The 13,100-nt window shown below is 36.7% G+C and overlaps 1 protein-coding gene across 5 annotated transcripts in view; it reads right to left on the bottom strand.

The window, feature by feature from the left end:
- The window catches only part of LOC139939009 (uncharacterized), a 111,088-nt gene that overhangs the window by 32,229 nt on the left and 65,759 nt on the right, over nt 1–13,100 (bottom strand). The window contains exons 5-7 of one of the 5 annotated variants that reach the window (XR_011786251.1): nt 9,999–10,130; nt 4,790–4,921; nt 3,323–3,562 (exon numbers count right to left, since the gene is read on the bottom strand). Coding sequence is in view for 2 of the 5 variants with exons in the window: in XM_071934717.1 (XP_071790818.1) it covers nt 3,435–3,562; nt 4,790–4,921 (260 nt within the window). In the remaining 3 variants the exon portion in view is untranslated. Of the gene's footprint in view, nt 1–3,322; nt 3,563–4,789; nt 4,922–9,998; nt 10,131–13,100 lie in introns of those variants that run through there. The other 4 variants (XM_071934717.1, XM_071934716.1, XM_071934718.1 and 1 more) reach the window with 4 other exon arrangements.

Raw genomic sequence — 13,100 nt, forward strand, 5'->3', positions numbered from 1 at the left:
TTTTAATATTGATGAAAGTGCCAACATCACTCAATGTGACTGTTTTTAAAAAAGAAAAGAAAACAGAAATGCATGAGGGATTCATAAATAAAACATCCAAAACAGCTTTAAAAAAATAATTAAAATGCAGAGTGAATGCAAAAAGATGGCTGGCAGAACACAATGCACTTGTAATAATTAAGTGGTATGAGAAATTGTTTACATAAACAGTGACTGTAATTCTTAAGTTTTTATGTATTAAAAGCTCACATATAAAGATCAAGTTGAATGAAATTAATATCAATGCTCTTTTGATATACTGTACATAGAAAGGTAAACAAGTGTGTGGTGATAACATTGCATGAAACTCAACAAAAAATGATTTTAGATGATGTAAAAACTAAGTTAATCAGCATTACACTGGGCATAAATGCAGAGTTTCACGAAAAGCCCCAAAGCACCTAGGAATCATAACAGCACTGCGACATCAAACTGTGGACTGGATCCAAACAAGACAATAGAAAATGCCTAGCAACGAAGACAAATAACCTTCATCAGGGCCGTGTTGTGACAGAAAATATGCCGCGACACGGACTGGTTTGACACTGGTTTTCTGTGGCACTGGTACTTCAGTGTTGATTTCACTTTACATTTTATACCTGGGTACTTGCTGGATACCATGCAGGGTGCCACCAGGGGGTGGGTGGAGGCTCTATGGTGGAGGGTGGGAGAGGGGATGGGGCTAGTTTTTACAGATCAAACTTCCAACAAGATTACAGGGAAGAAAACTTCACACTTATGACCAAATAATAACTGACACAAAATATATGAGGGTATTAGTTTGAACGATTTCGTTCAAGTTGGTTGTTAAGTGCATTATACATGTACAGTATTTCAATTATTAACCCAGAGCTGCCAAAAATTGCACCTTGTAGTCACAGAGTTTTTTGTCCTGAAAAAAATCATTCAGATATTTAGACATTTATCATAATGGGGAAAACAATTCCATATTCAGGGGAGATTTTCAAACTGTTCTTCAGAACATGGACAGATTTATTTTCAGGGAAACTTTTTGCAGAATCAGGTAGAGTTGGCAGCCCTGGTTACACATATCTCTCTCAATGGTTTCTATTTCAATTCAATAATGACCTAATAGTATTTAGATACTAGTATTTTGCATCAATGTTTAGTTTGCAAACGCTTGAAACGAAATTAGTGAGAACTGGTTTAACAGTTAAATGTTGTCAAAGAATTTTGCATCATAACGGAACATAGTACGCACAGAGCGATCAAAAAATAAACATTCACCCACTAGGTCATATATGGGCTATACCACTTTGACACGGGGTGGAGTACAATAATCATAAGAATGGGCGTTGCGTATTACCGGTTAAACTCGAAGTTTTACGCAGCCATTGTGATTTAAGACAATAAAACGTGAGATAAAGCTTATATAATTAGCCATCAGATCAAACTTTTGCAATGATTGCTTAAACAGTATTTTCCTGTATGGACACCCCGCACTTTCCCAAAATGAGCTGTCCCTGTATGTTTACGTTAACACGCCCTCGCACACACAACATATGGAAAGGGGTAGGCAACAAGACCCATGGACAGAGTATGTTCCGTTCTAGGACAACAGGTTACAGTTAACCAATCATCAGCATTGTTACATGAATGGACAGAGAAACTGTCCAGCTTCAAGAAGCAGTTTGATCCAGGCAACTGCGCGGCGCAGTTCACGAGTTATGGCAAGTTATGTAAAACGAGTAGAGGCAATTTCGTAAGTTTTTCACTCCCCGCCATAGGCGCGAGAAAGAAAGTCAATTTGTTTAAGTAAAAATGGCAACATGGTCCCTATTATATAGAACTAAACAACGTACATGAATTGAAAAAGAGTAAGTTCCTCTTCAAAATACTGAACGATCCATAAAATTCGCTCGTTGCAATCTCGAGTTATTACGGATTTTGTTAGAAATTATGCATTTTAAAAGTCTATTTTGTGCGTATTCAAAAAACGCTCAATGCAAATGAGCGCTATGTTCCGTTATGAGGGTCCTCACCAAAACAACCCGTGATTGCACTTTCAAAAGAATATTAAAAATCCCCAGCAAACTTAGAACATGAAGTATAATACAGTACTATAATTCCTCTCTTTTTGATAAAGTTTTTTTTTTAACAAGGCAACAGACCGGTAACTCCAGTATAGGACTGTACAGCCACAGCAGATGCTGTACAACACTAAAACAGATTGACCAACGTGACAGTACTACAATCTCCATTGTCTCTCAACACAGATGGATGCCCCCCCCCCCCCACCAAAAAAAAAAACTTGTCGATTTTAAAAAGCGTAAACTTTGCAACACTAGTAAAGTATGCATCAAACCATACAGCAAGGACAGACATCATTATCCTACATATTAAACCTTTTTTTACAAATCAATATTAAAAATAATTTGGCCTATTATTCCAGTTTGAACTTAATAAGATACTGCTTAATGATTCAATAATTTGGAGGATAACTTCAGCTTGTAACTAGCAAACGTTTTTGTCTTTAATTTAGTGACACACTTGTGTTATTTGCTTGTAGTATGATTGTAAATTAATTCACCTTCATAAAGCAATGAATAAAAGAAGACTTTGTGAAGAATATTGTGCTGTCTAAAGTTGGATTTAAAAAAGAATAAAAATCACCATAGTGGTTTATATTGTGGCGTGCTTTGCTCACAATGATACACAGTTATAATAAACCGGTTAAGGTCGGTCTTAGCTCTTTTTGAAATCAACCCAACAGGTCAGACAAACTGGTGGCACATTTACAATGATATCTGTAGGAAAGACAAAGGCTTGCTACATACCTACAGAGGGAAATAGGTTGCAACTTTGATACACACTCCACAGAGTGAACAAAATCCACAGGCAACTCTCTCAGGTGGGATTTGAACTCATGACCTTTGCATTGCTAGAGCAGATGTCTTACCACTAGACCACCGAGCTGGTCCAGTAGCTAGAGGCAGTTTTAATCCTATGTGTGATGCTTTTATACAAGTGTGTTGGTTCGAATCCCCCATTAGCTCACTGATGTTTTCAAAATGAACAAAAGTATTGTCGTTCAGTTACTGAATAACAATTATCTTGATTTTATGCAATTCAAAATCATAGACGTAAACCATTGTTTGCATGAGAGAGATTGGCTGCTGTCAGCTTGTCGTTTATATCCTGTTGTGGGAGTTGCCGATTTCCCTCATGGGAAGATCATCTAAATGAACAAACACACAGTCTTGTGGGTTTTCTTCCTAAATTTTCCCCTCCCAGTGTGCCCGACTATAACTACTCAACTTACCAGAGGTTGACAAGTTCTGAAGCAGCCTCGGATGCCTTGATATGCCCCAGGGCTAGGCAACCACCTTCTCTGACCAGCCTGTCTTTGTCCTTCAGCAGATGCATCATGCGTTTTATGGCGTACTTATTGCTCGGTTCTGCGACCTGGGCAAGGGACAGAGCGGCAACTGCACGCACGTTCTCGTCTGGGTCATTGCACAGATCAGGAGTGCTTCCACGACAGAGTTACTGTAGAATTTGCCTGATGGAGGGAAAATTGGAATGAGTTAATTATTTGAGAAATTAGAATTTTAGCTTTTGCAAACTGCTCACCAACTAACAGGACCTTTGGCAGACATGCAAAAATAAAGGAGTGGCCTGAAGTTTCAACCCTAGCAGAGTCTGCCTCAAAGGCTAAATGACTATCAGAACACACACCTATATAAACAGGTATACAGAAGTAGGATTGATTCTCCCAAAGCACTAAAGCTATATTTTAAGATGAGTTGGCAATATCACCATAGTGATTTGTATTGTGACGTCACACTTTGCTTTATAGCAATTAAAGACACTGGACACTATTGGTAATAGTCAAAGACCAGTCTTCTCACTTGCTGTATCTCAACATATGCATAAAATAACAAACCTGTGAAAACTTGAGCTCAATAGGTCATCGCATCATAGTTGCGAGATAATAATGAAATAAAAAATACCCTTGTCACACGAGGTTGTGTGCTTTCAGATGCTTGATTTCGAGACCTCAAATTCTAAATCCGAGGTCTCAAAATCAAATTTGTGGAAAATTACTTCTTTCTCAAAAACTACTTTACTTCAGAGGGAGCCGTTTCCCACAATGTTTTATACTATCAACAGCTCCCCATTACTCGTTACCAAGTAAGGTTTTATGCTAATAATTATTTTGAGTAATTGTGTCCACTGCCTTTAAGATTTGATACACAGTTAAGATATCAATCCTAGCTCTTTGTGAAATCTGCCCCAGTCAAGTGGAAAGAGGTTTAAAAGAGAGAGAAGCATAAAACACACAGAATGTGAACCTGCCACCTCCAGATGTGGTTTACTGCTTGATAACTTAAAGGAACATTAAATAATTGGTAAGAAAAAAACTCCTCTAAGATCACAGATTTACATAAAACTTACTACACGGTCCAATGATGACGATAGTACAAAACATCCCATGAAATATATCTGTAGGAAATATCATGGTTGATGAGAAATGTAAAAAAACTAATTTCTCACTTGGAGTTTATCGCTCAGTCAATTCATTTGTTTTAAAATCGATGTCATGCAAAATGTGTAAGTGGTGTTTCACTATTTTCTTGTGGACGATCAATCTCAAATGTTTATGAATGGTGGATTACATAAGGTGCTTACACTACCAGCAACTGTTTTGTTAGCAAAAAACCAATTCTGTAATGTTCCTGTAAGTATGTTTGAAATAAATAAAATCACATTTCATTATTGTACTCACTGAGATTCTGTATAGCATTGATGCGTACAGTAGAGTCCATACTGAAAACCTCCCTCATGGTGTAACTCTCTAAGGCTTGTTCCTGTACTCTCTGCCAAAACTCAAACGACTCATCATTCACGATGCAGAACTCTACAGCCAGAAGAGAAGGGGAAACAAATTATAAAATAAAAATATCACACAAAGAATAAGAAAGTGCCATCTCTTCTTCATTATAGAAACTTAGTTAGATGCATTTAGACACTTTCTCTGAGTGTTGCAAAAGAATTGTTATAGAAGCATGCATTTGTACTCATTATTATGTCAAATTATTTCAAGTACAGAAGTTTGGTAAATGTGAATAAAAAACAAACTGAAAAAATTAGAGCAAAGCTCCATCAAGCTGGATGCCATTTAGCGATCGGCTCACAACATTAATGTGAATAGCAGTGTTTTGAAACCCTCCACTTGGTAACATCTGTATATTGCTCTGTGGTCTTAGGGCCACACAAAATTTGTAATGCAATTAAAGCTAGATGAGTCGGTTGTCAGAAATATCAGTGGAGAAACAAGCCAAAATCAGGGATGGAATTTTTAAACAAATTTGTTTTGGATATTTGCATGCAGAAGAATATTTTGTCATTATGTGCCAATCTTCTGTCGGATAAATACCACCATAAATCTTCCTAGGACTTGAAAACACGAGCTTGTTTGTAAAAGAAAGATCCAGAGTCAGCCTTGGCATTTTGAAACACCAGGGCTTGAAATTAACAGTTGTACATCTCAACATGTGAAACAGTGTTCATATAGTTCATGTGCTCCTCTTTTTGTTTCTCTATTAGCCTGTCGTTGGTCTGTTTTTTTTGTTTTGTTCTTGTGTTGCCCTCCCGTTGTTAATGTTAGGCGCTCTGTTCTTTGTATAGCGCCTTGTAAATGCTTTGTATTATTATTATTATTATTATAGTGTTCTTCTCATTTTGAGTTCTGACTAGTAACAAATTCTCTGGTCCAGTTAAGGTTTTGAACTACAGTCCCAGTCGTCTTTTGGATTTTTCCTGAAATTCCACCCTTGAACACTGAGGAGTGATCAAAACAGCCCAATTTTTTCATGCTTTTTGTAACTACTGGCCCATCAGTCTTGTGGATTATTATCTTAAATTTGACCACTGAACACCGAGGTGTGAAACAGCTCAATGGTTTTATCTTGTTGTTTTTATAATCATTTTGAATCCATGGCAACGCTAAACAAGAAACTGGATCCCTGGTGGCTGGCTTCATAATTAAATCAATTACAATTAGTTTAATTCAACTCAGGCAGTGATCCATAAACTTAGGAGAGTTGTGCTGCCTTCAAGGTATTACTGTATACCACTATACAGGAATGGTAAGGATAAAAAAAGGAAATTTTCTTTAAGACTTTAAAATTGAAAAGTTTGAGAGGGATTAGGGACCTTGTTGTTAAGCCTGATGTACAGCCATTTTGATTTGGCCTAAAAACAATTTATTACTTTTAAGGACATGTAAACAAGCAAACTTTGACCTCTATGACCAACTTAAAGTAAAGGTCATACAATTTTGGTTTTAAATTTTAAAATGTTTCCCGAATCTTGACATTTTTTGCATAATTTAAGTTACTGCAGTATAAGAGGTACTCTGTTAGACTGGTTTAAAGTTAACTGGTTGTCAAGTTAAGTTGAATGGAGTTCCTTTTAATCAGGACGTGTATCGCACCAAACTAGTGGTGTTCATTTTGATAGCAGTTTCATATAAAAGAGATTGAAAACAAAGTCTCTTAAAGTATTGGTGTCATTGGAGGCTTAAATTTATTCTTCCATGTAAATATCTATACTCACACTGTATTGTTCTTTGATTCTACCATCATAATTAAATAATACTTGTTCCAGTGTGCTCCGCTGGAGCAGTTAATTTAATAATCTTTTGCGCACACACCTCTGGTGTACAGTATCTAAAGTACACATATCATGTTGCAATTAAGACTTTGATCGTGGAGTTGGAGAACGCATCAAGTGAAACTGTGCAGTATACACAGGTACACAATCCAAACTTTTTATTTACAAGTCTAAATAAAAAAGAGGAATTACAGTTTCCTTCAAATTAGTCTGCCAAACTAAGCCATGGCGTCACTAAACTTGAAAATGGTGAAGCTTTTACTCATCGTTGTTTATCTAATGCCTGGATGCTACAAAGCTAATGGGAGATGTTTCCGTAGAGTAGCAAAAGAAACTTGTCCCGCAGGATGGGGCAAGTGGGGAAATCACTGCTACAAGGTTATTGAGCACCTTCAATGGGCTAATGCAAAAGATAAATGCATTGAGATTGGGGGCGTGATGGCTACCCCAACCACTCTGGAGGAGCAGTCACACCTCATTGATCTTGGAGGTGCTTGGATTGACTGCAAGAATATTAAAGAAGAAGGTGAGTGCCAAATGTTTGATTTTAGTATTCACTGAAATCACAAGTGTCTGGACATATCAGATAATGATGGTGATAGGTAAGGTATACTACCATAATGAGAGTTCAATGTCTAGGTGTTATTCTTGCTTCATTTTCCAATGTTTTTTTTTTTTACTTTACATTATTCAACCACATTCCAACAACCAAAATCTTGCTTGATCTTGCATAGAATGCAATTTTGGAACAACACTATATGAAAAAATAAACCCGACAAACATACTTGCTGGATTTTTTGACATACACATCCCACAATCCTCTCTGTTTTTGGCTCATATTTCCCATCTTTGATGATTTTAATATTTAGTTTCCATTCTAGCCTTCAAGAATGGGTCCATCTGGTTTGTAACAGCTAATTTTATTCTCTCAATTAGTTTTTTTTACCTTTCAACTTTGTTGTTGAACTTCAAAGATGGAGCGCATTAGCCCTAGAGAGGATTGTTGACAATTTGTGACATCCTTCAATCCATAAATTCGGTTGAAATGCGTTGGGTTAAGAAGCAATCAAAGCAGATTACAAATCTATATTTATTTAAAATTGACAAGATGAAAAAAGTCCCATTAAGTCCACATTATTGTCTATCCTTATCTTTAAAGGCACCTGGGAGTGCAAGGATGGAGCAACTGATGTTGACTTCAGGAATTGGGTAGATGGGGAGCCTGGTGGTGGAGCTAATTGGAATTGTGGTTGGCTCTCCGCTAAAGGCTGGGGTGGTGCCCCATGCGATGGGTTTGCCCCCGCAGTGTGTAAGCAAGTGGCATAAAAGTACCAATGATCTACACACATAAGAATCACAATAACATCATCAGTATCCAACAGGGCTTGAAATTGACACTTAACGGCCGGCCTGAGGCCAGTGATTTTACTAATCGGCCATTAAATCAAGGGCTTTGAATAAAGCACCTCACTGTGAAATGACTTTAATTTAAAAAAAAGGGATGTTTAAGTCTGACTTTTGAGCCTAAAATAAACGTCTTTGAATTCTGTTGAATATCAAAGTATACCTACAACAAATGAGAAAGGACCTAAATTGTTGTTAATCTTCTCTTGGTGTTGTTCAATTAAAAGCAGTTTAGATAATAAAAGTCTTTTCTCATTTCGATTGTGGTCCAGCAACCAACCCTGACGTCTTGTGAATTTATTTTTCACGTAAATTCAAGCCATGTAACAATAAGTGATTCCGATTCAAATGTTCTTTTCTGGCACACTATATTTAAACTTATACCTGTTATAATATCTATATAAATATTTGTCTTTCCTTTTTTCTTCAATTATGTGATTGTAAAAAAAAACATATGGTTGGGGGGGGGAGCAAACAATTTCTGTACTATTTCTTATACAGTCCCTAAACAGAGAACGTAGAATCCTACTCAGACCTTCTATCACAAGTATTATCTATTATGATAAATATAACCAGTCAATAAGAGCAACTACATGTACACAGTATTTCTGATGGAAATATTCTTCTGAGGGATTGGTACAGCTTTAAAAATCAACAGAAATATGCGACATGAATGTATGCAAAAAGTCGGTTTGCAGAACACAGTGCGTTTGTAATGATTACTCGTCTTGAGTAATATGAGGAATTGTATATCAAGAGTGATTGTATTTATTAAGTTTTTTTGTATTGAAATAAATATCAATGCTCTTTTGATAAACATAGAAAGGTTAACAAGTGTGTGGTGATAACATTGCGTGAGACTCAACAAAAATGATCTGTGATGATGTAAAACTAAATTTCATCTAAGTGTGCATAACAGCATTGTGACATCGAACTGACTGGATCCAAACAAGACAATAGAAAATGGAGAAATGCCTAGCAACCATGTAGCAACGAAGACAAACAACCTTCATCAGGTCTGTGTTGTGACAGAAGATATGCCACGACACAGACTGGTTTGACACTGGTTTTCTGTGGCACTGGTACTTCAGTGTTGATTTCACTTGTCACCAATGGCAGGAAAAAACACTAGTTCCAAAATCAAAGGGGGCTGGGTGGAGGGTGGGGAGAGGGGTGGGCTAGTTTTTAGCGATCAAATTTCAAAAATATTACAGGGAGGAAAACTTCACACTTATGACCAAATAACAACTGAACACAAAATATATGAAGATATTAGTTTGAACGACTTCGTTCAAGTTAATCTTTGAGTGCAATAAAGGAAACAATGTTTCAATTGTTAACCCAGAGCTGCCAATATTTGCACCTAGCAATCACAGAGATTTTGTCCTGACAAACATCATTCAGTTATGTTATATTCATCATAATGGGAAACAATTTCCATAATCGGGATCGGGGGAAAATTTTCGAATTGTTTATAACATAGAGTAAGTCCTTACTCTATGTTTATAAGAACATGGAAAGCTTTAATTTAGTGACACACTTGTGTTATTTGCTTGTAGTATGAATGTAAATTAATTCACCTTCATAAAGCAATGAATAAAAGAAAATGTTGTGAAGAATATTAAGCCGTCTAAAGTTGGATTTAAAAAAGAACGAGAAATTTCAAAAAACTAATTTCTCACTTGGAGTTTATCGCTCAGTCAATTCATTTGTTTTAAAAATCGATGTCATGCAAAATGTGTAAGTGGTGTTTCACTATTTTCTTGTGGACGATCAATCTCAAATGTTTATGAATGGTGGGTTACATAAGGTGCTTACACTACAAGCAACTGCTTTGTTAGCAAAAAAAACAATTCTGTAATGTTCCTGTAAGTGTGTTTGAAATAAATGAAATCACATTTCATTATTGTACTCACAGAGATTCTGTATGCCATTGATGCGTACAGTAGAGTCCATACTGAACACCTCCCTCATGGTGTAACTCTCTAAGGCTTGTTCCTGTACTCTCTACCAAAACTCAAACGACTCATCATTCAAGATGCAGAACTCTACAGCCAGAAGAGAAGGGGAACAAATTATAAAACTAAAATATCATACAAAGAATAAGAAAGTTCCCCCTCTTCTTCTTTATAGAAACTTAGTTAGATGTGTTTAGACACTTTCTCTGAGTGTTGCAAAAGACTTGTTATAGAAGCATGCATTTGTACCCATTAGTAGAGATGCCAAATCATTTAAAGTACAGAAATTTGGTAAATATGAATAAAAACAATTCATTCTCACAATCTTAGTTAGTTTGGCTTCAAACCCTCTTGTTATTGAAAAAAATTAGAGCAAAGCTCCATCAAGCTGGATGCCATTTAGCAATCAGCTCACAACATTAATGTGAATAGCAGTGTTTTGGGAAACCCGCCACTTGGTAACATCTGTATATTGCTCTGTGGTCTTGGCCACCAAATTTGTAATGCAATCAAAGCTAGATGAGTCGTCTGTCGGAAATATCAGCGGAGAAACAAGGCAAAAAAAAGGATGGAATTTTCAAACAAATTCCTAAGACTTGAAAACACGAGCTTGTTTGTAAAAATAAAGATCCAGAGTCAGTCTTGGCATTTTGAAACACCAGGGCTTGAAAGTAATACCAGGCAGCATGCCAGAGGCCAGTGATTTTAGCATTGGACCAGTAAACTGACGACCGAACAAGTCCAGCGATCTTATGTTTTTGACTAATAACACTTCACTGCAATTTTAATGTAAACTGATAATATACAAATAACTTTCAATTCCATTGAGTATTGAAGTTTTACCCATAAATAAAATAAGATAAACCCCTCTCGTAGTGCTGTTAAAAAAAAACAGCTCAAAATGTCAAACAGTGTACATATAGTGTTCTTCTCATTTTGAGTCCTGTCTTGTACCACATTCTCTGGTCCAGTAAGAGTTTTGAGCTATAAACCCTGCAGTATTGTGGAACTTTTTTCTTAAATTCAAGCCCTGGTGTAACACTGACGTGTAAAACAGTGGTTTTCATCTTGTTGTTTTGTAACAATTGGAATCCATGGCAACGCTAAACAAGAAACCAGATCATTGCTGGCTGACTTTATAATTAAATCAATTACAATTAGTATAATTCAACTCAGGCTGTGATCCATAAACTTAGGAGAGTCGTGTTACCTAAGGAACTACTGTATACCAGTATACAGGATTGGTTATGATAGAAAAGGGTATTTTTCATTAAGAATTTCAAATGGTAACATCTCTTTGTGAAAAGTTTGAGAGGGATTAGGGACCAATTGTTGTACAGCCTGATGTAAAGGTTTTGACTAAAGCATCAGTAGTCACAAATTATTTTAAAACTTCAACTTCTATTTCGACAACTGATGACATCATCATGACATCACGACTACTTGATAATAATAATAACTGTGGCTTCTTATATAGCGCACATGTCCGTCACTCAGTGACGCTCCTGGCACTGTAACATACAGTATTTCCTGCAAGAAGTGGGATTACGTTTGAATTATTAGACCTTATTCTGCACCATGTATTGTTTTTACAAGGTGCTGTGGCGCAATTTGCTGCCGATCTGACAAGGAACACCGGGGCAAACCCCTTCTCTTTTCGATAAGTGCACTGGGTTCTTTTACATGCGTTACATAACACATGGGACCAACGGCTTAACGTCCCATCCAAAGGACGAAGCAACAGTGAAGTGTCTTGATAAAGGACACAAGTGTCACGGCTGGGGATTCGAACCCATCAGAAACACCAGTTTGAATTCGGTGCTCTTAACCGCTCGGCCATGACACTTCCACGATCAAGGTCTTATCTAAGGTCATATCTAAGTCTTTTGGTGTAAATTTGAAGTTGATCTGATATACAACAGTTTTTGTGTTTTTTGTGTGTTTTTTTTAGGAAGACAAACAAAAACAAACTTTGACCTTTATGCATGACTCAAAGTAAAGGTCAAACAAATTGGGTGTTAACTTTTCAAATGTTTCCCTAATCTTGATCAAAGCACATTTTACTCCTCATTGACAGCGATTGTTAATTGATTAAAATAACATTTCTGAGATAACTGCTACATCTGTGATTTTAAAACGGTTCTTGATAAAATGGGAACAAGAACAAATGTGTAGGCATGATTGTGGCTGATGTGCACTATGTATGTGAACATTAAACTTCTATGAAAAAAGTGGGGCGGTCAGCAGGGGTAAAGGGCATGGCCAATATGACCATGAAGAAGGTAATTTGTGGCAGCTGTGCTATTCCTGACCTGCAAAAAGCTATTAATTTTGTTATAAATATCAGAAGCTACATGTAATCATTGAGGTGCTTGCCATCGTACACATTCCTAGGTCTCAAATAAGCTTGGGGCGATATCACGATATTATCGAATATCGCGATATTAATTTGGAAACAATTTCGATATCGGATGGATTTGGTTTTAATCGAAATATCGATATATCCTGATAATCGCCATAATCGATATCGATTAAATATTGCAATGTATTTGCTAGCTGAGACATCTTGCACCCCATAGCTTTGGAGTAAAACCAGAACAATAGGTCATTAGAACACCTCTCTTAGGCTATGACTGTCTCTTCTACAACTTTCACTTGGAGTTTGAAGACTGATGATGTCAAATTTAATTAATCGCGATTATATCGAATATCGCGATATATTGTCGGCGATATATCGTGAATAAAATAAATCGATATCGCCCAAGCTTAGTCTCAAAAGCAAAAGCTTAGTAAAAAAATAAAGATCCAGAGTCAGTCTTGCATTTTGAAACACCAGGGCTTGAAAGTAATACCAGACAGCATGCCAGAGGCCAGTGGTTTTAGCATTGGACCAGTAAACTTATGATCGTACAAGTCCAGCGGTCTTATGTTTTTGACTAATAACTACCCACTGCATTTCTAATTAAAATCTGATCAAAGGATTGGTAATAAAATAAAGATCAAGTGTCAGCCTTGGCACTTAGAAACACCAGAGCTCAAAATTAACACTGGATAGCAGGC

This window comes from Asterias amurensis, chromosome 6 (genome assembly GCF_032118995.1).
Source record: "Asterias amurensis chromosome 6, ASM3211899v1".
Lineage (NCBI taxonomy): Eukaryota > Metazoa > Echinodermata > Asteroidea > Forcipulatida > Asteriidae > Asterias > Asterias amurensis.